Here is a 27,381-nt window from a genome sequence, read left to right as displayed (position 1 = left end):
CCGTCCTTCTCTGGAGTCTGCAAACTTGGCCGGTACCATATGAGGCCTGTTCCTCCAGTTCGTCTTAATCTTCTCGTTCTTCTGCCTGATGCCAACACGCACCAGACCTATTCTACTACATATTCGGTCGGTATACTTTATAGTCGAGTATGTAACTTTCAAATGAGAACAAGCAAGCAAGCTGGAACCGAATAAAGGGATCTCTTGATCCATGTAGAGGCTGTGAATTCCAAGTCTCATTTCGACCAAATGAGAGAAAAGGGAAAAGAGAAATGTGCCCTGGCCCTGGAACGGCGTTTCTGGAACGTGTCCTTGTTCTTCCCTCTCTCCAATCTTCTTTCGCCTTTGAAATCTTGAGGGAAAGTTTTTCAATTTCAAGGCCTGTCAAATTGAAGGAGAAAGTGTAATTCGACAATGGTGACGAACTAATGGCCACAACCATCCCACATCTCACGCCCATCTTGCACCGACCCAATTCAGCGACGTGAAGATATTCTGATGCCAAGCTTAACCAGATGAGAGAGAGAGAGAGAGAGAGAGAGAAGAAATATGGAAGGAATTAACGTCGCTCGGTCGGGCTTTTACCACGAGTGAAAAACTTTCTGATCGTGATATAGTGCAATGTAGTAGTCGGTACTGTAGGTACTGAATGTGTATAGGTACGTGGAGTGCTCGGCTTCATTTAGACTCTGGGAAACGAAAAGAGGTTTCTAAATTTTTTATTAGCAATAACAGAGCTGTGGCAATCAAGGTGAAAAATGAGCCGAAAAAAGAACTTGGAACTTTTCTTTTATGGGCGTTCCAAAAAGGAAAAGTTTGTTATCCGGCTCCGAAGGGATAAAAGTAATCAAGCTTTGGAAACCCGTTCCTTCGTTCGTTCCTTCTTTCATTCGACCTCCTGGAGCACTCAACTTTGAGATCCAGTGTCAAGGAACCTCAGCAACTATCCATCTACGGTCACTTCTTGGGACACCTGGAGAACCTCGTCCAAGAATGTCAAAATCGGATGCGAGCACAATTTTCAGCAGAAAACACCAATCCTTCATGCTCAAAGTCCGTCTCTTGCCTTCTAGGTACAAGAATCCGTTTTTAATGCCGTCTCGAAATTAATTTTCATTTTTAATTGGAACCCCCCCCGCCTTTTTCTAACTATAGCAGAGTTCATTTCTCCTGAGACCCCTCAGTTGGTTTTGGTTAAAATGCATTTCTATGGTAACGTGCGGCATACAATACTAAGAAGGATCGGTCGACTTAAAATTGGGATACATTGGCCCGAGTGCACTCAATCAATGGAAGCGGCCAGGTAGTCTCCATAACTGGGCGTCGAGTGTCTCCGCTCACGATGACTATGGGGTCGTTTGGGCTGGGTATAAGCCCGAGGGCGGCGATGGCGTCGGTTGGGCGGAATGTCAATTTGAACTGATCGAGATGAATGGCCTTGGGTTGGATTGTTGGATCGGAATACGGGTGGGTTTTCGTCGCCATTCTCGTCGCTTTCATCCTCGGAACCTGAGGATTCCCAACGGGTGGAACGCTTCCGAGCCGAGCCTCTAATCTGGACCCGACACTCACAGAGCAGAACATAGGCCAAAGTGACACCAGCCTAGATGTGGAAGAAGAAGAAGAGAACGGGCTTAGGATAGAATCCACAATTTACTTCATGTACTCCCTTCTGAACACGGTCTGGTGCACTCCGTTCTTGAAGAAGGAGAAGTGTGGTGAATCAAGACTGATCGTTCCATGATTTCCCTTGAGAGACTGACCGACGACTCCGAAAGTGTCGCCTCGTCTAGAACCACTTGAACAAGCGTCAACGACCCGAAAATGGATAGCGAGACAAGGGGACCCAAGACTTGGCAACCACACGTTCCAGTGTACACAGAGTGCACAGAGTATAGATATAAACTAGTAAATGTTACCCATCCCAATTTCCATTGTGGACATGGCTGGGCCTCTCTCAAAGTATGGAAACAACCTCGATGTGCCCATGTTTTCCTTTACCCGTTACATGACACATTATGTAAGCTCAAACTCACGAGTAATCCTTGAAGACCAGTGGCCAAGGCTGCGGTTTGGTCGAAGCCAAAATGGTCCACCAGGAAACCGGATCCTGCTCGGGAAACAAAGCGACCCGCCCCACTCAAAGAGGACCATAGTCCTGCGATAAGACCATGCATACTCGGGTCATTCGGATAACCCGCATTACTGCCAAAAGAGCACCATTATCCATTACGCAAGCCGCAACTTTTACAAAATACAACCTGAAAAATCGACTTACGAAGCCTCGTTTAGAGCATCCACAATTCCAGCCACTTGCTCCCCGCCGATACCCACTCCATTGAGACTCAGAGCGGTAATTACCAGCGGAAGTTTACTGAAAGGGAAACACAGCACTCCAATAGAGCATGATGCATTGGTAGCGAAATGTGAAGTGGGATTAGAACTCACAGCCCCAAATGGATTCCGATCACATTGGATCCGCCCAGTAGGAAGAAGGAAGCACCCGTCGTTAAGGCGCTCAACACGATGTAAGGCTTCACAGAGCTATGACGGCTTTTATCGCAAAGGTAGCCCCAAATTGGAGAAGCGATTGAATTGGCGCCATCTTTCAAACCGAAGAGAAGTCCCACGTAGAACGGCGATAGGTCGAAGGTTCGTAAAACCTGGGGACGAACGATATCAGAGAAAGAGTCAACATTAACCTGTCATGGTTCCATCGATATTTCCCGAGTGTAATCACGATCGAGTCAAGAGGTAAAAAAGCCTCTATCTAAAACGACGACATTCCGCAAGAAGAGCTATCGAGTAGCTCGAAATTGAAGTTGATGGAAGTTCCACCCGCCAAACTTTGACGGCTCCCCCATTTTCTCTAACTCGAAAATGGGAACGAAGCGTGTATTTCTCAGGGGGAAATTTCCAAAATGGAAGCCAGACCGAAATAGACAAGTTAGAGTGGAGGAGGAAGACAGAGAAGAAGCAGTAGAGCTCCTTGTCGGCCAACCAAAGCCAACCAAAGACGAGCGATCCTTTCAAGCAAACCGATAAGCCTCGACTTATCACGAGAAAGATCTCATTTCAACCCAACAAATAAGCGAGATTGTCTCTTTGTTATAAAGCTTCAAGCCCACCCAACCCAGCCCAGGCCCCTCAACTCAGCCCTGGGGAGACTTTGAAGTCAAGTAGCAAGTTGGGACAGGGACAAAGTTCTCGAGGCGGAATCTCGTCATGAACAGGATCACTCGCAGTAAATGCAAGCGACACTAATCCATTACTTAATGAATGACAAAGGATAAATGAGTCGCTGGCTCTCCACTCCCAAACCAAATAGACTTGGCCATACGCGGACATCCACGCTCATTTATTACGAAATACACCAAAGGGCCTCCTAACTAGGACTTTGCCTTCAAACCCTGGTAAGTTCCGTTTTACAAGGCCTTTTAGGTCAACACTTCAGACGTGTTCTCTGTTCTCAGGCAGCATTTTGTCCACGTGCTCACTTGTACACATCCAATTCCCGGGGTGTTCGCTCATTTATGGCTTCCGTCCATGGATTACTCCAGTTTATCATTCAAACCAATGCCAATGAGAGGATCACTCCGAGACTTCAGCTCGAAGAAAGACGACCTCGGAGTTGGCTATGAGACAATTCATTTATATTCCTAATTGGAAAACCGCCTCGTTTCCCACTTTCGGTTCCACTGTGGTTCCAGTTGGGCTGAGACTCTCGTGGTACACAATATTAGGAAAGGCAGGGAGAAGTCAGGCTCACTAGATCCCCACAGAAGCTTCTTTGAGCTTTGCAAGGCATCACCATGACAGAACCAAATGAGATCTCCCAAGGATATGGAACCTGGAAATGGATGTGATCAATCCACTGGTTCCATGTTTCCACCTCTTCATGTGCATAATTCCTCGATTTCTCATCTCACAGCTCGTTTTGAGTTGATAGCAGTTTAGAAAGGTGGCCAGGGCCTTCAAAATATCCTGAGTCATCGTCTAGCTATGGTTCATTAAGCTGAAATTGATTCTATAAATTAGTGGCACTACAACATAATTCAGTATTAGCTGTGCCAGATTTCTGCACTCTCATCTATTGCTTACAAACCATTTTGCTTTCCTTCAGTACAGGGCCTCGAATGAGGAAAAGAGAGAGCGAGAGAGAAAGAGAGAGAGAGAGGCTGCGAATGCTGCCAGCAATAAAGACTCCACACGTGATTTATGTGTCCAATAGCAAATAGTTTAATGACCTACCTGAGGCTCAAGGTTGATGGATAGGAAACCATTGCAGGCAGTGGCCGCAATAAACGAGATGAAACTAAACCAGATCAGGGGGATGCTCAACATATTAGGAATGGTCACGGGGCGGTTGAAACGATATGCTCTCATTTGAGGACTAGAGGCTGCAAGAGGCCAAAAAACAACGGAGCATAATCGCAAAACGGGTGGGGTGTTCAACTCTTTGAAGAAGTTATATTGGCTTACATCTACATTGGGGAAGCAGGGGTATACTGACTAAGGACATGATGATTTGGACACTGCCCATGAACACAAAAGGAACGTAGAAGCCGCCAAATCCATAAATTAAGCCACCAATGGAAGGTCCAAAGAGTTGGGCCAAGTTCATGGCGGTTCTTGTCAAACTCTGGAAGAAAGGACAAGAAAAGGCAATCTGGCAATTGTTGCTTGGGGATTTTTGAAGGTTTTATGAATGCATAATATGCGGGAAGCCAGAGTGTGTAAGATGTCAGCCTGAAGCCTTAGAGTCAATTGTGTTATTTTGATCTATCGTTCGCTTACAAATATTTGTCCCACTGAATTAGAAAACTCAATGGACGAGTAGGTGAATGTGGCAGTGATGACGAGGGCGTTTCCAGTCGCATGGATTACTCGAATTAAAACTGCCAAGGCCACAAAACTCCAATCAGGCGAGAAGAACTCGAGAAACCTGGAACATGGAAAATGACAAGTTGGAAATTGCAATGCCAAGCTTGTCAAATTGTCAAACCATTTCAGTTCTCCTCTTACCCAGATAGGAAGCAGCACACACCGCCCGTAAACATCCCCACGATCAAAGCAAACCGTAAGCCAATAATTCTCAACTAAACAAAGAAAGAAAAATCACTTCTTCCTCCAAAGTAGCTTACGAGTAAGAGTTAAAACAACTAATTTTTGGGAAAAACTTACGTTTTTGCCAATAAAAGGCGTGACAATAAAGGAAGTGAGACAGTTGGTGCCTATAATGAAGCCATAAGCCGTAGCACTACAGCCTTTTTCCTCGGCAATCTTGGGAAAAAATGGCGGGAACAAACAAACGGCAAACGAGGAGGTCAGAGTGGCGATCAGGAGAACCGTGACAATTAAATATTGACGAGTAGTGATGGCTGGAGAGCTCTCCTCAGGAACATTTGAGGAGGAATAGTCCTCAGTAACCACGGTTCCATCGGTCCCCTCAGATCCATGATATTCTTCAACATCAGCTGCGTCTACCTCTGAGTTCAGAACACGAGGTATGCTTGAATCCGAATCCGGGCTTAAACGGACCCGAGAAGCCTCCTCATTTGATTTGTGGAGAAGGGGTGTGGTTTCTGAATCCGGCATTATCACGAGAGTTAGTTTCGTATATTCTACACGATTCACAATCAAAAAGGAGCCAGACGATGTCTAACCCTTACCAAATTTCTTGTGAATCAGCTTGGGAAACCCAAAATAGAGGCACAGTGAAGAGCAAAGTATTCACAGATAGGCAAGAGCCTTTGAGTTGGGCGAACATTTTGCATTTCATTTTAGTGACTTCATTTCATGTATCCGGAAACATTCCAAGTTGGAATCTTAGTGGAATTTAATTTTCTCCTCGCCACGCTGAGCGAAAAACCGCCTCAGGAAGAGAAACTCGTTGGTGTCATTCCTTCCCTTGGCGTTTCGCCTTTCTGCAAGGGCGTCGTTAAGATATTCATAATTTGCCTCTCAAATTTAAATGTTCCACTCGGTCGGACGAAACGGTCCATGTCCTAAGAAGGCCATTCCATATACCACCACAAAAAGACAAGCAAGATAACTTTGCCAGGACCAATGACGACCGGGCGAGGCTACGTAAGTGACCGCCATTAGATGCGAGCCTTACCTCAAGGTGGTTGCTGGTTTGGTGGAACATTTATCATGGTACGTATGTCCTAGTTCTTCGGCTACGGTAAGGGCATTAGTCTTTGAATCTCATTTCCATTTTTTTTCCTCGTACGTGGGATTTGACCACGAACCTCTTGTGAAGCCTTTGAACAATGGCCGCATTCCTGCTCGTGAAGTTTAGGGATCACTCTTTGGTCTCACCGAAAATAACTCTGGCTTCAATTTAAGTGGCTTTTTGAACTAGGTTTACTTGGGCATGAAATTAAGTGAAGCAAAAATTTGGCATGATAATTTTCCTTTGAACACTGTATGCCGGATATCGCTTACGAGATAGCCACTTGAGCTCTTTCTTGTTCAGAAGCCTTAGATCTGCATCTACTTAACCTCATTGTATGTAGAACATCAAATGCATCTTGGCCTCTTTTTATCTTGAAAGGAGGTAATCCATACTCAAATTACATTTGTCATGATCTTTTTATGATTATTAGAATCACGAAATTCTATGACTGTCGGATTTCTGTCGTTTTCTATTTACCAAAAATAGAACAGAAACATTTTTCTGTTGAGCCAAACAATGAAGTTTGACCGTGGGTTTTGGCCGCGTTTTACACGTTCCCTCAAAATTCTGGGGTTTTCATTCCTCCAAACAAACTTCTGGGGTCCGTTGTTTCAACTTTGGAGGGTTTTTCTACTCTTTCAAAAAAAAAAAAAAAAAAGAGTCAAAACTTCAACAAAACTTTTTGTTGGGTTATTTTGTGCAGACGCCACCAAATACTTGTGGAACAGATTTCTGAACGTTCTACAATTCCTCCGTCTTCATCATCAGGAGGATCAATTGCTTTCTGAAACACTAAGCCCTAATTCTGGAGACTAAGCCGGTGGTGATCTTCAATTTCAAAGCCTTCTCCTGATTGAAGTTCAGGTCGTTGTTTTGGCTCAAGGCCGACTCCTTATATTATGGCGGAAGCGGATGCAGACATGAGACCAATTTCAACGTTGTTTTTCTCGATCTCTTTCTCTCCCTGAAACTCAGATTTCGCCATGATGTGCAATGCCGAATTTCAAGTGCTCGGTCTTTCGCGAGAGCTGTTCCAGTTGAATCATTTGCCCTGTCTCCCCTGGGTCGTCTGGGAGGAGGGAGGCATCAGTGTTCTCTCATTAATGTGTCAAGACAGAATGTGTGGCGTTGACAAGAAGAAAAATAACTTTTCAGTTTCTTACTGAATCCACCCTTGCCTTCACCATCGATCTTGTACGTAAGATGTACTCTTCTAAGGACTGTGTGCCTGGATAGGACTGATCCGTTCTTTGAAAGATTTATTAGGCAGTCAAAAAGTCTACCAAATTTTAAAGATTGATGCAATTGGAGTTAAGCAAAGAGTTAAATTCTGTACAGGAGAAGTTCATAGGAATGATCGTAATGTTATGTAGGAGAGAAAAATAGTTAAGATGTTTGATGGTCCAAGTAGATCACATGAGTGCACAATGTCTGCTTGCACTGTGCATAAGGAGAAATGAATTGTTCTCCGAGAAACGAAAAGGAACTTGCCAAATATAACGTCCTGTTATGTATTATCGATTTGGGTGTGCTATCTCCTTTATCCTACCCAAAATACGACCTGCACTGAGCAGAAAATAACCTCCAACAACATCAATCATTCCTGTCAAAAAATGAGATTGAATTAACCCTTGTTGTACTAAGTTTTCATATCCACATTTATTGCATAGATGACTTATACGGCATTGTAAACTTGGAACACATGAGGGGAATTTTGGATCCGATGATGAGTTTGCTGAGAGAGTCCATTCTTGATTGACACTGTATCACAACTTCATCATGTAGGTAGTGTTATGTACAGAGAGTAATGCTAACAACAACTGGTTCTGGGAGAGACATTGAAATGCTCACAAATCTACAATTGAAGACTCACAGTCACAAGGGCAATGGACAACTAGACTAGGCAGAGTTCGAGATCCTTTTGTGTGCACTATTGTATTTTGATTCACGTCAGTAGGTGTACACGTAGTTGCTGTTGTTGTGGTGGCTTTAGTCATAATAGTAGGAGTAGTAGCAGCATATGTATGCATGTACTACATATGCAGTATGTACATGTGATCGGAGTGGGAGCTTCTAGATCAGAGAATAGATCCAATAGTTTTTTGTTGTGGGACCGACAGACAAAGAAAACATGACATTGGACCCGAAAGCCAGTATTCTGACAAATCACAGAATTGTGCATTTCCTCGGTTCCTCGTCCTCCATACCGTTATCCACACCATTCTCCTCAATGACCTCCATCAGAGCTCGGAATATACTGCTAACCGATTCCGCCTCATGGGCGGAACATTCCTTGTAGATAGCATTCCACTCGGACTTGACCTTGTCGGCAATATCGCGCTCAAGGAAGTTATTCTCCTCGTATTGAACGACAAATTTGCGAGGCTGCCGATAGGACTTGCCCGAATGGGATCCGTAGTATCCTCCGTGGCCGTTGTGGTGGCCGTGATCGCCCCAACTATTGTGCTTGTGACTATCACGACCATACTTATTACCTCGTCCGTGGTGCTTTGAGTGCTTCGAATATTTGGAAGACGACGACGAGGAGCGGTAGTTGTGGAAGTCGTCATGGTGGTGATCGTTATCGTGATGATGGTGATCGTGGTGGTCATGAAAGCTATCATGATGGTCATGGTGGTGACTCTTTCCCGGACTGCTTCTATGCTTGGATCCACCCGAGGACCACGAGTACTTATCGAAAGACGACCGTCCTGTGCAATTGACCTTGTCAGTCTTGTTCCCCACCACAACCACCGGCACCTTATGAAGGTCTCGGGACTCGCTGATCTGGTTGAACAGGTTCGTGATGTAGTCAAACGAGTCCGGAGCGAGCAGGTCATAGACCAACACGTACGCATTGGCATCCCTTAACCCATAAGCTGTTTCGTCGAGGAAAGGCAAAAGGAACAGTTATTGAATACCATAGACATGAATTCTCGATTTTAGTACAGTATGGTCCATTGTGATGGCGGGGATGCTGGCGGGATACTTTATGGGATGTGTAACAACCCATTGAACTCCTTTGGCCTTTTTCATTCAAGGCTCATTGGCCAGCCAAGTGAACGGATCAAAGTGACCTGGCTCTTTGAGAAAATGCTCGACCGCATCATTACAGATCTCTCCCGACATATCTCAATTGTTGAGTCCCTCTCCAACCCATTGTAACACTGTCAACGAGGGATCCAGTGATCCATTCTTCAAAGCCAGCAGAAAAGGCATTCTTGAGGTTCTCTCCGAAATCGATCATCGTCTGTCAAGTGGCTGACGTTTGTTCGAGGAAATGCAATTGTAGTATTTTGACCCAAAAGGTCCTGAACCCGTGACAAACAGCGTTCAACAACATGTTTCCTGTTCTGAGCTCCTTCCTTTTTTATGTACGTACTACGTGGGATCTTCAAGGTTGTGGTATTAATGACAGAAGCTCTAAGATCTTCGCTCAATGACATGTCATGTTGTCAAGGTTAGCGTTGTCTCGATCAAGTAACATGGGAGGGAAATAAAGAACAGATTACAACTACAGCAGTACAATGCGAGCCGGGAGAATAAAGACCCCCATTCAGTAGTCCCCACGAGAGGTTCCAAAAGACTAGATCCAAAATTCCATTCGCTACGATAATGGCATTCTTGCATGCAAAGAATAACTTTTTTCAAAGGGCAAAATCAAATTACGTCTTCCGTGTCCTTCGAAGGCCCCCAGTCGCATTAACCTATAGACGAATGCGGAAGAGCGTCTTTTTATTGATCGAAGAAACCAACTCTTTCATACGATATGCATGGTTCGAGCCATGGTAAAGTGGTCTTTGTCCGTTCTATGGCACATTTCAGCCAGTATCGGATTTCTGGTCCTACATTGGAGATGGAAATGTTGGAGAGGTGTACCACGCACTTTGAGGTGAAGGATCATGAACGGAGTTCTAGAGTCAAACCAGATCACAAAAGCCGTGCGGCCTTTATTTCCCACCAAGGGTGGGAAAACAATGCCATTGCTCAAATCTAGACTCCTTGGAACTAGGTAACTAGGATGGTTCATTAAGGTCTGGAAAACTGCCGATCTATAGAGTTTGAATCCAATTTGTGGTCAGGATGATGTCATTCAGTGACCCAATGACCACTAATTCTCAGGCTTCCTCCGTCTAGAACAAGTTGTGGAGGCCACGAAAAGGTCGAAATGTGCCCTTAAGGCCAAGTAAAGTGGCCCTAAATATGTGTTGCCCTTGTGAAAAGTGAAGGGTTAGTCGCTAGAAGGCAAGGGTCTAAATTGAGTCTCAGACCCCAAAGTCAAGGCATCTTTACCCGTAAATCTTCAACCTTCAACAAGCTTTTGGAAGGGTCTTTGAACAGAATCGGCGCAGGCGTGAAGTCTGACCGAAGTTTTGCAAGTTACCACTCCTCGGCTAGTTGTGAAGTCAAGTGAATGAATCACTTATATTCGACCTTCAGTATGAGCTTACTGCAGCCGCCACCAACAACCACATCCTCGAAAAGTGCTTTCACGAGAAAGCTTCTGTCAATGATGCTGTGCGTGTACAGAAAGTAGTGGTGGGCACTTGGGCCAAGTCCAGCAATTGTGGGTACTTGAACGTGTACACACTTTCCGCATCATACGGTTCCCCTTTAAGTGGTTTTGGCTTGAACTTTGGAAGCGAAGCCGTGTGTTTGGCAAAGTTTGCCGTGATCTAAGAGAAACTTGATAGCTTCATTGCATCTGTTCGGGCAGCGTGAAACTAGTTTGACAATTATTTTCTCGAGCCTTGAAAGTGTGCCGCCAGCCAGGAGGGTTCTAAATTTGATCCTATCTGAACACCAGAGGGTCCCTTTCCCAATTTCAAAAGTTCAGCATTGTTTTCGAGCCACCTAAATCCGAGCTCACACGAGAAGAAGTTGTTTTACAGATATTCTGGAACTTCTTGATCTCGATGTTCCAATAAGGCCCTACTCAAGAGGCTCGAAACTGAGGCCCCGACCCTCAATAAATCATTCATGTCTATGGTTATGAGAGAAACGAGATTGTTATCTCTCCCATGTTCTCTACTCTCCTTGAAGATCAGATATATTGTAGAAGGAATTGACGGGAAAGTAAGGAATATCTGGGATGTCCACAATCTTCAGGGAATAATTCTGATCATGGAGCACCACCGAGGGATAATAGGTCTCCTTCTTGGATGTAGGGAAGTACGATGGTTCAAAATTCCCCCATACAAATTGCTGAAATGAAAGAGAAAAGTATTTTTGGTTGACTGTTACAATAAGCGTGTCTCTCGAAATCTCATCAAAGTTTAACCTTTCTTTCCAGTAATGACCTCAAATGAGCTGGAGAGCGCTCTCCCTTATCTTAAGAGATTAGCGGTTTTATTCTTGAACGTGTTGGTCTCACTGTTTTGACGCCAAACGCGCATTTGCTCCTCAGAGTAGGGTCACCAAGAGACTTCTCCTTTTTGAGCCAAAGGAAGCCGTGCAGTTAAATCCTATTTTGGATCTGGCAAGCTGGAAGGGCTAGAAGTCTACTCCCGCTCAAAATTCTCTTTTTGTTACCTTTCTTATCTCACTTAATACTCTGCCCTTTTCTCCTTGACTTGACTATTTTACTCCTAAATACTCGGTTCCCCAGAGCTCGACTTGACTGACTTACCGTTCAGGAAGAAAGGTCTTGTGTCCTGAGTGTAAGCTGGTATTAATATCATTATATTCTGTACTAGTACAGTACATTCAAGAGTACTTGCTTGAAGTGGTTTCCACACTAACTCTTAGAATAGAATAAACAAACCTACTCGAACGTTTAAAAGAGATTTCGAGATAATCTGGCTTTGGGCTAAATTCTCAGACTCCCATTTTGTCCTGATTTACTGAAAAATCTCGTGGTGCCTTTGTGTTTCTTTCAAGTTGAATGGCCTCGAACCTTGGAACAGAGTGGGAGTTTTGAGGAAAAATACTCAAGGATACTTGGGTGCCACTTTTTTGCCCATCCGCCTTTTTCTGTTCGTCTCGAAGAGAATCACCTTTATTTCAATATTCTATTGGACTTTTCTCCTTAGAGGTGAGGTGATATAGAATCTTGATCGCTCTCGTAGCTTCAAAACGGGAACCCATACAAGGCGTTTCTGTTCCTAACCTTCAGGACAGTTTTGTCGAGGAAAAGCAATCGAATTTATTGACAATATCCCATTCTTTATTGAGAAATCTCAAGGGTCGTCCTTAGAGAACCCTGGGAGAAGAAGGGCTCATAAGGGCTGCCTTTATCCAATACCAACTGATTGTCTTCTTTCCCTGTCATGCCAAAGGCCTGAGGCAAACTGAATTAATTCTAATGGACGAGTTTTTTCTTTTGGAAAAGAAGGGAGGGTTCTACCATTTTCCCGACGATTGTTGAAGGGCAAATTTCTAGGTTTAATCCACCTTCTCCAGGCCTTAATCTCCCGTTTTATGGCCTCCGGTCGTGTCTCCCGCTGTCTTTCCTCGAGGTTCATTCACAGCCGTGATTTTTTAGTTCAGTGCATTTAAGAGCACATCCGGACCAACTGGTGATGCATCCAATGTTTATGGCTCAAAGTGAGGCCTTGCCACATGGCTGAGTCCCATTTCAGATCAAATTGCAATAAACCCCACTCTTGACATTAACCATTCTGTCATCAAAGTAACTTCATGAGGCATATCAAAATTGGATTGATGGTGTTGCAATCCAACAATTTGCTTCCAAATTTGGCGATCTCTGCAGGCAGTTATTCATAACATCATTCTAAATATATGACTTTAAAAAAGCACCCCTGTCGTTGGTTCATTGCTGTACCACGTTATGTTCTCAATCCTAGAGGCCATTAGTCAGCTCGTAAAAGTCTTTTCCTGATTTCTACATGAGCACTTGGAGATTACCACGTGGTACGGAAACTGGCTGGAGCTTCAATTTGTCGTAACAGAAATAGTCAGGGTCACCCTGTTTGAAGGCTTCATTTGTTCCATGTCACGTTCGTTGTGTCGTCGTATTTTCTCTGCCCTCTTTGGGCTCAAGGGTCTATTTGGTATTGCTATCATCTCGTTTTTGTCCTGTGTGACTTGTCTGTGAACCTGAGTAGGGGGACATAGTTTCACACCTTTCCATTGTCCAGGCCTTTAAAGAGCAGCACGTTTTGTTCCAGTTCCGCCAAATTGGTACAAACACCTACTTTGTTTGATTTTGAACTTCCCGCGTAAGGTGGCCTGATTGGTGGGATGGCGATTCCCTTGGGATTTGGCTTGTGTGTGATTGTGTGTCTTTGGGAGTGGTGACTCGAGATGTGTAAATACTTGAGCTGTTGTTCCAAGTCAGTCTGTCTCACACACGATCCCGGGACCAGAATGGAGCATTATAAGAAATTCTTGTTAAGAGCACAAAGAAGGAGACAACGAAAAACGATAATGGGGGAACAAGAGGTTCAAAAAGTGTCACGGGCCGCTGTCAAGATGATTTATCTCCTAAAAGACTTCTCAACTCTTTGAAGAGGCCCTTTCGTATGGGGAATGAGTGAGTGAGAGAGAGAGAGAATGTGTGCGTATGTGTGTGTGTGAGAGAGAAAGAGAGAAAGACAGGGTGTGAGTGAATGCGAAGAACCAGAAGAAATAGGATCTTGGCCATGCAACAACTCAATTCGAACTACGACGAGATGTGACTGCTTGCTCCAGTTTCCTTTGAAAGTGGAGTGAGTGAATGAATGAGGTAGTAAGTGAGTGAGGGGATGTGAAAGCCAATTTGGTCATTCTTGAGAATGAGGATGGATAGATGGATGGCTGACTTTTGGAAGAGCTCTGGAGTCTGTTAATGAAGAGAGAGTCCTTCAAAATGCATCCATCTACCTTGGGTGACATCCAATACAGTTGTTGCCAACCCCCTGATAAGAAGATGGAGCTCCCATCACAAAAATGCATTCATTTGTACGAAAGTGTCACACATTTCCACCTGGCCTCGACCCAAGTCAGAAGACTCTGGCAGTGGAACTTTCAAATCTGGAGAAAGGGAGATCCGATTTATTCCGTAAAATGGGACAATGGTTCCGTGAGATATGGTCGTGATGAGACGTGTGACAAGCGTATTCAGAAGATAGTAAGGCATTCACACGGTGTTTTGTGTGCGCCAGAGAATGATGATAAGTTCTTTTCTCATTTTGTGACGCCAATCTTTTTCCAGGCAAGCATATTGGCGTCTGTCACCCTATGATATCCTAGAATCTTCCTCCAGTGGCATTTTTCTCCCTCAGTGATGGATCAAACATGGCATACAACACAAGGATAGAACCAACAAGCAGATATTCTACGAACAAAACGTACGGTGAGAAACAGGAATAAAGACATTTTCAGCCGGCATCTACGTAGATATCTTGTATTGAAAAGGGAGAATTCCCTAAAAAAATTCAAGATCACCCGCCTTCCCAAGGTCGATTCCGTTAAGTGTGAAAGGAAAGGAAGTTTGGTAGTTTGATTGAAATGCGAGAAAGAACAAAAGGCAGGCGTTAGTGAGGATTGAACGCTTCGTTTGGCCTTCTACTCCTAATCAATGGTTAGGCCCTCGGTCACGAGTAATGAAAGGCTTCTTCTTCGTCTTATCCTTCTCCTTCTTGTTCATCCTTCTCCTCCCCTTCCTCTTCTCATTCTTCTTGCTCTTCTGCTTCTGGTGCGTCTCCTTGAGCATCCATCTTCAAGAGTCTCCCCCTTTGGGTTACATTACTGACACACAGTGTATACAGAGAGTTCAGTGAGAGAAGTTCCTCCTTTGTATTGATACTCTCCGTTCACAGCCACTTTTTCCGCCATATCGTGGAAGCTCGAATGGACACATCAATGCATACTACGACAACCACTACTCTGCCACTACTACCACTACGCACTTTCACAATAGTTTGAACGAAGAGGAAGAGAAAGAAATGAGTGAGAAAGACCGAGATGAAATAGCTTCAAAAGGAGGAAAGAAGTAGAGGGAGAGAAAGAGAGAGAGAGAGAGAGAGAGAGAGAGAGCCTTCCAAGGTCAAAACCATCCGACCGAAAAATGTTTCAGGAGGGGTCAAAGAAATAATTATTCCCCCCCCCTACGTTTGTGTCCATTCTTTCATCATTTTCTTGATACTCATTCCATTCTTCGAATGGATTGGATCGAAATTGATGGTCCCACTTGGAACAAGCAGCATTGCATAATCGTGGCGTTCGGGTATCTCGCAAATGGGTCCACTTTCCACCTTGCTGTCTCTATCTTTCAATGATGAATAGGGCCAATGTGGTCCAAGTTCCATTGACATGCCCATAGATCCCAAAGACCGGACAAGGTACGCAGGCACGCACACACGCACGAAAGCGAGTCCACAATCTGGGCATTTCCGACCAACCCACATGACATCGTGCTTAGCTTTTCAACCTGAAGACGGATCTCTCCCCGAGAAAAGGAGACAGCTTGGCAGGGAAATTATATATTTCCTGGTATTTCTTAGCCGAGATGATGATTTGGGTACTTCTTGGTAGATCTGGTGCGTACAGTACCACCCATGCTTGTCGCCATCATGTGTGAAATGGTTTATCACGTATACGCATCAGGCTAGCTAGACCTTGAACATGGAGAGAGAACAGGGTCTCTTGAGGTTCCGAGATTCATTTTCCACTCCTGGAGCATATTTGTCGCCCAAGGGAATTGAGCTGTGCCGGTATACTTGCCTTCAAATGCAATGAGCCGAGATATTGGATTTTCAGCAGGCATGTGCAATGAATTTTGGCGGAAAATCGCAAGTTAGTGACGATGATCCCTGTTACCATCTTTTTGGGCCTGGAGGGAGGGAGGAGGGAGGAACGTGGAACAGGGCCAACTGGGACCAACATCAATCACCATGACAAATGTATCTTACGAAAGTGAACATGGCCATCAGCTTGCTTGTTTTGGTCTCTGGTTTTTGTCGGTGGTCAAGAACCATTTCACGAGCGAGGCATCGCCCACTTCTGATTGGCAGTTTTCATCTCTTTCTCATTAAGTGTGCATTGGGATCTGGACATCGGTTTCGGTCCAGTTCTTGCTCTTTTTGAGGCGAGAGAGTCCGTAAATGCCCATTCGCCCTTTTCTTTTGAGTCATAGATACCAAGGGGTCAGTGCTAGATGATCTTCCCAAGCCTACCTGACGAGACTTCAAATGAAGATAAGTCAGGAATGTCTTGCTTGAAATGGGTCAAATTCCTCCGAACTCCTCTCGACGCCCAAGAGAGCTCTGAAATATCCCAGCACAAATTGGAACAATTGATAACACGCTCCAAGTCGCTGTCATCATGATGCTGGTGCTTGACTCTTGTGGGGGGAGAGGAGCGAGAAGAGAGACAAGAAAAAGGCCAGAAAACAGGCACAACTGGCCGGGCTCGTTTGGGACCATAATTTGTTTCGGCCCCTCAAGACAAATGGACATCTCTCATAGAATTATCATTTGGGCTAAAAATGAACAACTTCGACCACTTAAACCCTGAGTGATACAAAGATGGAATGAATCACCTGATTCAGCCCCGGTCGTCTAATCGCATCTGGCATATTTCTTCGTATTCTCGTACATCCATATGATTGTTTAGCTCGGACTTCCGCGAAGAATGGTCCAATGGTTCCTTATCGTTGGATCAGATAGTATCATAGTGACATGCTGGAATGGTTCCGGCGAACTTGTTGTTGAAAGTGCATTGACCTCTACAATATCTGCAGGCTCTAAAGGCATTCTAATTCAACGGTCCGTTTTTTTAGAAGAATTACATTATTCATTTACAATTGACGAGAGGTCGGCGTAACACTTCTGACTGTATCTCTTCGGGCTTTGAAGAGTGCTTTACCCACATTTCTTACGGCCACCAGCAAAATACTCATAAACAAGCGTGTATTCTCAAACATTTCAGAGGGTGGAGTTCGTAGAGCAAATAGAAAACGAGACTTTTGAAAATGAATTTCGTGTCTTTTCGAAGAGTCGGCCAATCAATCATGGACAAGGCTTTGTTACTGTTGTCGTCGTGAACTCAAAGCAAATTTTATGAGCCAGGAACATGCTTGCCCTTGATTTATACTTAGGACTGGAGGGAAAAGGCTCTGGGCACAAATGGCCCAAGTCTTATGTACCTCGGCATTTTCAACAAAACCCACAAAAACTTTCTCGATATTTCATCAAAATGATGTTACGAACGGTGAAGAATCTCACCCATTTCGAAGCAACATGATGCTCTGAAAACTTTTTTGTCCCTTTAAAAGCACCCTACTTCATACTTTGAGGAGTTCTGAGGCTCAAACTCTGTACCGGGAACATGATAACAAGCAAGGCCGATGCTTTTTCACGGCCTTATTATTGTAATGGTTTGCCAATCGTATCGAAATAACTAGTTGAAACTCTTCAGAGTGACGAAAATGAATTATGAAGACACTTAACACCACTGACATGTCATCTAAAGGTGCGAAAACCACTACATGCGCAAGCACGCATCAACACATTCTGTATCTCGATTCATGACTTATGATTCTCGTTTATCTCCTTCTTGATCTTCTCATGTTGAGCATCAGTGAGCAATATGTAAGATCTACCATTTTGCTATTTCCCTATTTCCCTTGTCACGCATCAACGTCCTTGACAAGCATGATTTCAGATCTTTGCTTTAATACGTTATTGCACTGTAATGAATGTAGTGCACATTTGGAGTCTAAGCTCTCCTTACTTGCACAATGGCGGTCTTTCCCACGCCAGGTGCTCCCAAGAGAACCACTTTGACCAAATCATCTCCGTCTGGACTGTAGGCCTTTCCGGAGCCCGATGCAGCCGACGATGAGTAGGAATAATCGTTCTGGTTCCTCTTCCCAGCCTCCTCATTTGGGGGCGTGACTTGCCAATCCGTCCGATGGGCTGAGTTATCCCCCGTTGCCCAAGAATTGGAACAACCGCCTCCACCTCGAGAATTGAAATCTGGAATAGATGAAACAAGCAATACTATTTAGTTATATTCTACTCCTTGACGTAGTTATGCTTTGGAATGAACAGAAGTCTACGACGATATAATTCAGTCGGGTTAATAAAAAGATCAGTTCCAATGTTCTCGTCTTGATGAGAGCTATCTTGATCATCATAGCTATGTTCTTGCACACTGACCCGCAACAAATTCCTTTGTCTCAAATCCCGCAACCACGGTAACCTTCTCACACTCAAAAAACTTCGTACTTGGGAAACGATTCACGCTTTGGTGGGGCTGCTAAGCTACTCTAGGGTGCCAAGAAAGACGACTTGAGAGGATAATTTAATGCCTGGGTCCTTTCCTCTATTTGGCATTGGAAGAAGATTGGCTGGCAAATGTGCTGATTTGCATGAACCAGGATATCTGCAGTACATACACTAGGCCTAGGTCATGCCTTCTCATGCAAGCCTCGTAAACAGTCTCGAAGGAGATTCTCTTCGTACCAACGTCAATGATGATTGTGACAGATCTTATTTAATTTTTCCCGCATCGCCTGAGCAATTTCGAGCCAAATGGAAGAGTTAAGATCTGTCAATCATTTTCCGCCCGTTGATGAGTTTTCTACAGGTGCTCAGTCAACCCTTGGTGTGGAAATTGGTTTTGCTCTCAACCATCGGGAACTTCGTTCCCCATGAATTGAATTTCAACTCTCATTACGAAAAGCTTCATCGAGAAGGATACCACTTACCTTGACTTCAAGGCCTCCGTTAGACGGAGCGGTTTTTTTTTATTTGTCAACTTGGGAATGAAACGAACAATTACGACCCATTTCAAATTGCCCTCGTTATCATTCACGACCCCCCGTTTTAACCCGTTTTGTGACAATAACGACAATGACGATCCGAATAGCCGCGATTTAGCACCAACTTCCGTAAACTCATTACAAGGTATCAAACCGACTGGGTAGAATCAAATTGAACTCATGCTAAAGTAATTTACACATGGCATCCTCATCATTTATTGAAAAGACCCCCCTGGGGTCAATTGTTAATTGTACAGTACATAGAGTCTTGTTCAGCTCCTAATCACTCAAGTTGAACGTTTCATTTCAGGGCTGCCTGTTCTTCCTTTGATGATGTTGTGTTAACGTGCTTGGCACATTCACTCTTCACGATCTGATTAGATCTGTGGTTCTAATTTTGATATTTGCTCGTGGAGTTTAGTCAACGGTTGCTCGTGAGTAGCACATCAACACCCAGATTGTCTGTCTGACAAGACAGACAAGAAAGAGGAGGGCCACGTTTTGAGAGGGAAGGGGCCCAGTTTTATCGGATTTCATGCTAATAAGCTGTTCAAGGCGACCTTCCGACGAGCTTCTTGAAGGATGACAGGGAAGATCGCTTCGAGAAGAATTCATTTTGATACACATTTTGACCCAGGAGAAGAAACGGTTCCCCTTTTCGGTACACATGTACAGTACTGTACACTGACTGACATAAAGGTAGTCAGGAGAGGGAGCATTAATTTTTCCTTGGAACAAGCCAGTCGAGTCCATCATGTCCGTTAAAAAGATGTTATAACCTATTGCAAACATGTCAAAGACAGAAAAGGGCCAGCGTCCGTCTGTGTCATGTATTATTCGTGAGAGACTACGTGTCTTTCCCGTTCCATTTTGCAAGTTTGTGTCCGCTCGAGCTAACCCCGTTTCATTTGAATCAGTTGCCAAAAAGAGTCTCTCAACACGATTCTCAGATTCAAAAACATTCACACCCTATCATAACAAAGAATCTATCTCGTCCCGCCTCGTCTATGTGCTTTTTATATTGAAGTAAATCAGAGGAGAGACAGGAGAGAGATGAAGCTCAAAGGCAATCAGAGTTTGTTCACTGATGAATGGTTAGAAATGCAGAGGGATATTTTTCAAGAGGGGAATTTGACGGTATCAAGGCATCTTGATCATTAATTTCCGACAATTTTCTATAGCTGCCACCTCCTCCTCCTTCTCCTCCTCGTCGTCCTCCTCCTCTTCAGTGTCCTCAGCATCACTTGCCGGAGCAAGAGGAAGTAATCAACACATTTCTCATTCAATCACAAAGCCAGTATTCTTTGAATTACTGAATGGGTCGTCCACGAATCGGGAACGAGCTGATGATTAAACATGGAAGGCATCTTTTTCTCGCACACCAACCAAAACATCAAAATCAGCAACACACTGGCTCCCGACCAGTATTAATGGAATTTAGCACATCTGGTTTTCAATTGGTCCAAATGCGATTCAGGAGATTCTTGTTTTGGAGAACAAGACCTTTGGAACCAAATGTCACGTCACCTTCGATGTGAATTCTTTGCCTTATGAGGCCGGTTGAGGGGTAAACTTTTTGGGGAACGATTGAGGCATGTCCGTTACGTTTGGTCGGGTCTCTCATTCGTTAGTGGCCAATCTGAACTTGAGCTGTCGGATGGCAATTTGTTTTAATCAGAGCATCCATTTTGGGGGTTCGCGGTATGATGAATTTTTCGCAGCTCATTGGACAAGCAGACGACCTACTACCACTATTGTACTGCTAGTTGATGTTGATGCTAATCTAGCTGGATCTGGCATGACAAACTGTTTAGTAACAGCATTGGACGAGTTCTCACAAAGTCGCTAAGAAAGAGATTTACTCCTTTTTTGCCCTCAGCCAACAAACATTCATTTTTTTATTTCATTCACAGAAGGCTTCATTCATGGGAAGAAGGAAGTCTTAACGCGATGAATAGGTCAAGACTTGAGTCTTAGAGTCCTAAAAAAACAGCCGATAAAAACGCGAGCTCGATTCATCCGGCGGGTTATTAACGATCCTCTCGACCACACACACGTGCTCGGATGACTGAGGATTAGAAACAGACATCATGCCAATTTATGAATTCATCTTGGCCCACTTTCGTTTTGAGGGCTGGGCAGAGTTGCATCCAATTTGGTGATGGGCAATGCACATTGTAAACATGCGGTAAAAACAAGTCATAAAAAGCATGCTTGAAACAGTCCATACGTCCGTGGTGCTTTTGTACGAGTCTCAAATACCTCCCCCCCCCTCCCTCCCAATGCAAAGAACATGATGCAAATGTGAGATTTGATACCCAATGAAGTTCAGACAGTCCCCCGGGGAAAACGTCAAAGTGGGAAACCTGACGCTAAATGACGAGAGAGCTGCTTCAAAATTTGAAGTGTGCAACTTCTGAATGGAAGCAGACCAGGTCTGTTTGGTTCTCTCTTTCTCTGAGCCCGGTCATGTCAGTTTCAAGGAAGAGTTCGAAGATGATGGAGGTAGTAGGCTGACATTGCTCAAGAAGGCATTGTTTCAAAACCCATGTCCTTTTGCTATTCATTTCGACTCTTTTGCGGTCCCCCAGGCCTTCCTTTTTTTGATCGAATGCCTCCAAGAAGGTCGGAATGGAACAAACAAGATTTCGTTCAAGGCACAACGATCTGTTTCCACGATATTCCTGACAGCATTCAGACTGAAGGAGACTCGGAACAGAATAAGCCGGCAGGTCAGGTCTGTTTTTGTAAGATAAGGATGACCTGACTATTGAGCGAATACGGTGCCGTCTATTGAACCAACCCTTTGGTTTTCCCTTTCCTTTGGTCCACTTGTGGGGAATCGCCATTCTATCCCTCAAACCATCGAACCATCAGGCTCTGCCATCTTCTCTCTCATACTGAGATCTGGAGACTATCGCATCCCACAAAGGGCCTTGTTACCTAAGTTGAGCATCGTTGTTTTAAGAGAGTATCAAATCAGTGGATCACAAGTGGCCTGAGGAGGCTAAGAAGGAAGGAAAGAAGGGATTTATTCGTCGAGTCTGTAATCAAGTGGTTCCTCAGTCGAAGGTTGCTTTTGCCTTGTTTTTCTTCTCCACAGGCAATACGTACGCGTAGTTGTTGGAGAAGAACTAGTCTTCGTCGAACTCGGGATCGAGGAGTATAGTCTGCTTCTCCGTCTTCGTTAGGCCCAAAAGCTCTCGCTCGAACTGATCAATCAAGTGGGAAATGTGGACGCACATGCATTTCCAGGCGGCAGTGAGAGCAGTTTCGGGGTTGCCCGCAGATGGGTTTTTAACAACAGAGGAGCACCATCCGAATGCATTTGATTCATTCATCCATACGCGTTTCGTTTTCTCGCTCCTCTTCCACCATGTCATAGAGTCGGTAGTCGGTACCACTCAATAAGGAAGGAGTTCTTCCAGAGCACTTTATCTTCATCCTCGCTCAAGAAAAGTTTCATTCTTGCTCTCCTTTATCGGCGTTATTAATCCTTTTGTTGCACCTCTCGGAACAACATACTATTTATGGCTGGCTCCGGGGTGTTCCCCGTTCCAATAACTCTTCCATCCGTGATAGTGAGACCAAAAAACCTGGTCATTTCTTGGCCCTGGCAATTCCACGAAGGGTTTGATTTACCTTACCTATATGGCCTACGTACACATTGTACTCGGCGCCACTGGACTATCAATCCCGATTCGTTCGAAGAGGCAAAAAGAGCCTTGTCTAAAAACTGAGTCATGGAATTGGTTTCCAGGGCGAAATCAGTCAGCTCAGACAAACGCCTGCGTATGAGCTTGTTTCAAAATGCAATAAACGTTGCCTCACTCTTTCTCTCCCCCACCCCCCTTAAAAAAAGTTTCAGATATCTCGTGCCCATTTGATATACGTACAATATAGAAACTGGAATCGCAAGGAGGGATCTCCGCCAAGAGGAACGAACACGGAATACTCGCTGCGCTTCAATTCTATGGGTGATGGATCATGGTTCCTTGCTTTGGGTTCGCTTTGGTTCCACTCCCAAAAACTTGTAACTAGAAACGACAGCTTCACATGCCAACACTTGCGGAGGTGAATAAGAAGAATGTGGATGTATTTGTATGCAATGAAATATGAATTAGCAAGTTTGGGCACCATGTTCCCCTGATGTTTCTGAGCCCAAGGGAGAACCAATACAAATGTCCGTCTTTTTTTTTTATCTCCGATCTGATCGCATCTGTCCCTTGATCTTGGGTGCTTTCCGCCGAATGGATCGGGAGTATGTGGAGCATACTTTCATTTAATCATGCATATTCCTCCTCTTGGATCATTTAGAATATGGCTCCGGAAACGGTCGTTACCTTGATGATTATCATTGATTCTCGGCTCGATCATTTCCAAGAAGGAAGGGACCTGTTCCAAACAAATCAGATCCTGCTCCCCGACTCTTTCCTTGACGCTGATTCTTCAGGATGTTTTATTCTGTAGGAGAATATCGCGTAACGAGGGCTTTGATCGTCGTTGCCAGAGCTCACCATGTTCATTTCTGAGAAGAGATCCGCTACTCTTGATATGTAGACGGGTTTTCGCCAAGGAACCTTTTTTCATCGGCCTTTGGTATCACCTCTTAGTGCTAGTTGTAAATGTTTGTAGTGTCTGGAAATCATTCTCGGTTGCGATCCGAGCAAGAGCAGCACTTGCCGTTTAAAACAAATATGGCGTGAGGATTACTTCTCAATTAACAACTACAGTATTTGGGACCCTCTTGCAAGAGTGATGGCTCAAATGGAACACCGTGGATCATGTTCCACCAAAGGCCGACTTAAGACTTTGGTGAAGAGGCTAAGAAGGTCATTTGTCGAAGATAATACGTTGTTTGTAATTCACTCCCAGTGGAAATCATTAGAACGTTTCCTTGGGGAGCGGATTACGACAAAATGGATTTCAGCATGATTATCTTCCCGTGGAGCCAGCTGTGATTGCCGGGAGTAAACAAATGATAATCCAAAGCCGAAAAGACCTTGAAACGTGTAATGATTCAAAGTCAAGAAAGTCTCCGCCTGCCACGGGAATCCAAATCATTTCTTCCTGGACTTTCAAAGGTACATGAACGTTTGGGACTCTCGCTCTCGGCTCTTGTTGCTACTAGTGTCTATCAGATCAGCTCTTCGGCTGCACCACAATGTACTTGTAGTCTTGTACTAGTCAAACACCCTCCAAGCGTTCTTCAAAGAGCTTTGCTCTCATTCATACCGTTCAATCGTCTATGGGATTATTATCGTTGTCGTTCTTGTGTGCCCACAAGCATTACCATCAATGAACAGACTTACACACACCATCTCACACAAACACTCTCCTCGTAATAAAGCAAGGCCATGGATGGATCAAGCTGAGCTTTGCTTTCAAAGAAAAGCGTCTGTTTGTTGTCCACACAATCTGGCATGGAGCTTCTCACAACCTCAAAGAGGTGGAGGTGCATCATACATGGGTGAAGTGATAACCTAATTTTGGCCATTCAATGTGGCATCACAGCTTTCTCCCCTTTGAAGTAGCAGGCTAGTCAGGGTGATCTCAGAAACGGTGCACTACAATGGTGCCACCCGTGATTGCTCACTCCACGTAGTGATGTGATCCATTATGTGGAACATCAAACTGGAAGCACAGTTATCCACCCCTCAATTGTGGACGGTGGGAGGCAGAAGTAATGCATCAATGTCCGGTTATTCCATTTGGTTATGGTGCTTCATTAGTTCTTGTCTTGTTCCTACTCTCTCTCTCTCTCTGTTGTATAAGTGAGAGATGGATCGATGGTAGATAGATATAAGAGGGGATGGGCGATCACGTTACACCCAATTCATCTTAAGTGTTCCACAGGAGACCATTAAAACAATGGATCGTTGCCAATTCTCAGGTTTCAGCCTAGCACGCCAAACCCTTCCACCAATTATGACCCTCAGGTATCTGGTTCACGCCATGTTCCAACTTCCAAGCGTGCACCTCAAGCACGAAATCACACGCGAAATCATATACCGCCGTTCGAGAAAAAAAACTAGCCTTCTATATACGAGAGGTTACCAAGTCTGTCAGAAGGTTAGCATGCTAACATTGTCAAAGTGGAATCTAATTAACATATCGTTTTTTTCGTTATGTCACACGCACAAGTGCAACCGACCACCTACGGCCAAATAAGACGATCTTCCATCGGTAATTGACATTCAGGAATGAGCTCTTCACGAGACCTCAGCGCCGACTTGAACAGACAGTTGTGACGGACTGGGAAAAGGGGGAACTTAATTCGAGCTAAGACCTGTCATACAAAGCCATATACAATGGTGGGTACGTTAAACAATCACACAATGGTGTTGCTCAAACTTGTTGCTTTGTCGGAGAAGAAGGGAGATCGAACAAGTATTACTTACCCATGATGTAGTTACGTGTTAAGGGCTTGAGGTGAGTGAAGGTCTATGTGGAAACCACGTGGATTAATCCAAAGACCAACGGAAAGAGCACTTTTCACTTAAATGGGTCCATTAGAAACTTACGGGAAACTGGTTATTTTTTAAAGGTCTGGTGTGTGTGTGGTGTTGACATTAGTCTTGCTGAGTTCCAACTGACAGGACGGGAAAAAGGAACATGTTCCACGTCCTCCAATTCAGAGTGTTGTTCCACGCAGAAAGGAGAGACCGTCATTTCATCCTCTTGGCTTGCTAAACACACTCTCTCGCTCTCTCTTCGTTCTCTCTCTCTCCCCTTCTCTCTATGTCTCTCATATGTTATAGCATGGAAATAGAAAAACTGACGCGCGTACATTTCGTGGACCACAATGGGAAAGGAAAGATCCCAGAGCTCCCTTGGGAAGTTCCAACGGAGATCGAGAGAAGGGAGGAGTTCACAAAGGAGCGGTGAGAAGTTGAAAGAAATATGAAATGAAATCTTAGAATCATCACCATGACGAAGCACGACACGGCCCATTGAAATGGAATGTGGAACAGTCTACTAGGCGCTTGATCTTCGGAAGGTATGAATTATGCCTCATTGACTTGGAATGTGAATGTGAAAAGAGATTCGCTGCAAGAGATGAATATGGGTGAACCCCAAAGCTTTTAAATGAATGTGAAGAAGTCGCAATCGAAATAAAAGATCAATTGAACGGTGTTAAATGAGACCTTTTGATACAACTCATTTTACATAATAGGAATACCTTAAATTCCAAAGCTCAAATGGGATGATTTCTTTTTATATTACCCTGGAGGTGCTAAAAATATCATTATAAAGGAATCCCTCAACAAACTGACATGCCCAAGAGTCGCAATAAAGTACTAACCAATGGAAATTTATGGAGCCTATTGATGCCTAAAACATGATAACGCCAAATACTGGGGAATATTGATCTTGATAACTTATTCAACAAATTAAAATGCATATATTTCGCCATTAATCCTTAGCCTATTCCTTAATCGTGAACGTGCTATGGCTTGCTTCAATTCAAAAGCACCCATTCAGTAGGAGCTGAGAAGTGCTATACCCTAGTTGTGAATTAAAGTGCACGCGCTCGAGCCACCGAAATGTTTGCTCCATGGTTTTCCCACGAGACCATAAATTAATAATCCAAATGTTTACCATCTTAGGAGCAACCCCAGGGAGACCTCACTCTTGTTTTGGGTTCCAACTGTCTTAATGAGTAATGACGAGTGAAGACTCTTTGCGCTCTTGTAGTTCACTAGAATCTTTATGAACCCGGTTCATTTCTAGTTCCTTTTCCCTTATTCCCTCTTCACTCTCTCCATTTGAAAATAAAATACTTCTTGAAGGAAGATGATCATCTTAAGATGCCAAGCCAATGGACAAGCCGCTCTAGTCACACTTTTTTTGGTTGAAATACCCCCAAACCCAGAAAAGAAGTCTCGACTCATCATTCACCAAAAGCCAAGGTGGATGGATGACTTGGGTAAGAACTATCCCAGGATCGACTTTGGATGATATGATCACGTTCTCGTTCCTGGTAAACATCCATGTACAGTTGTTAGACAAGTGTTCCGCCAAACCGCTCGCATGTCACTCTGGAAAAGCTCGAATGAATGACTCGAATACATGCATACACAAAGAAGAACTTGCTTTGGGTCCTGACAGAAAACTCAATATTTACCCATTCCGTTGAAAAATGGGCTGATGCACGCGAGTTCCCTTGGCTCACGCCTTTCTGCCGTTGGTTTTCTCCTTCGGCCAAATTCAAGCTCTTTTCCACCACGGTAATTCATAACAAAATAAATCAGTTTCTTTTTCAATTTTGACGTAAAAAAGAACGACGCAAAGCGAAAGAGAGAGAGACAGAGAGAGACAGACAGACAGAAAGACCCTCGACAGGGTGAGACAAGTTTTGCGTCCCCTCGAGAGATTTTCAACCTTAAAACCCCATGGGGCACACTTAAAATGCACGCCTGGGAACGGCGCATTCAAGAATTGGGAGCCTTTTTTACTTAGGAGCCGTCCCACCCAGTCAAAAAGAGAA

The 27,381-nt window shown here is 44.2% G+C and overlaps 2 protein-coding genes and 1 long non-coding RNA gene across 3 annotated transcripts; 1 reads left to right on the top strand and 2 right to left on the bottom strand.

Moving 5' to 3' along the window:
* Window positions 1-1,184: 1,184 nt before the first annotated feature.
* On the bottom strand, window positions 1,185-5,714 carry LOC131886506 (MFS-type transporter SLC18B1-like). The gene is made up of 9 exons (XM_059234870.1): window positions 5,185-5,714; window positions 5,026-5,099; window positions 4,798-4,945; window positions 4,483-4,642; window positions 4,252-4,400; window positions 2,449-2,663; window positions 2,279-2,374; window positions 2,037-2,205; window positions 1,185-1,603 (listed from the first exon to the last, which is right to left on the bottom strand). Exons 1-9 carry the CDS (start codon window positions 5,596-5,598, stop codon window positions 1,283-1,285), a joined length of 1,746 nt encoding a protein of 581 aa, XP_059090853.1. The 5' UTR covers window positions 5,599-5,714; the 3' UTR covers window positions 1,185-1,282.
* On the top strand, window positions 5,595-19,708 carry LOC131886508 (uncharacterized). Its single transcript, XR_009373928.1, has 2 exons — window positions 5,595-6,159; window positions 19,201-19,708. It is a non-coding gene; the product is annotated as an uncharacterized LOC131886508 (long non-coding RNA).
* On the bottom strand, window positions 7,822-25,503 carry LOC131886507 (ras-like protein family member 10B). Its single transcript, XM_059234871.1, has 3 exons — window positions 25,292-25,503; window positions 17,858-18,102; window positions 7,822-11,386 (listed from the first exon to the last, which is right to left on the bottom strand). Exons 1-3 carry the CDS (start codon window positions 25,293-25,295, stop codon window positions 11,210-11,212), a joined length of 426 nt encoding a protein of 141 aa, XP_059090854.1. The 5' UTR covers window positions 25,296-25,503; the 3' UTR covers window positions 7,822-11,209.
* Window positions 25,504-27,381: the final 1,878 nt, after the last annotated feature.

This window comes from Tigriopus californicus, chromosome 9, assembly GCF_007210705.1.
Source record: "Tigriopus californicus strain San Diego chromosome 9, Tcal_SD_v2.1, whole genome shotgun sequence".
In the NCBI taxonomy this organism is placed as follows: domain Eukaryota; kingdom Metazoa; phylum Arthropoda; class Copepoda; order Harpacticoida; family Harpacticidae; genus Tigriopus; species Tigriopus californicus.
Note: the sequence above shows the minus strand (reverse complement) of the source record. Positions and strands in the feature narration are given on the sequence as shown.

Coding starts and splice junctions, on each gene's coding strand:
- LOC131886507 (XM_059234871.1), bottom strand. Junction 11,387..17,857: donor GAAAGACCGCCATTGTGCAA/GTAAGGAGAGCT, acceptor CTTTCATTTCAG/CAATTTGTATGGGGGAATTT.
- LOC131886506 (XM_059234870.1), bottom strand. CDS start 5,598: ATGCCGGATTCAGAAACCACACCCCTTCTCCACAAATCAAATGAGGAG. Junction 5,100..5,184: donor CGCCTTTTATTGGCAAAAAC/GTAAGTTTTTCC, acceptor TTCTTTGTTTAG/TTGAGAATTATTGGCTTACG. Junction 4,643..4,797: donor ATTCAGTGGGACAAATATTT/GTAAGCGAACGA, acceptor CCTTTCTTCCAG/AGTTTGACAAGAACCGCCAT.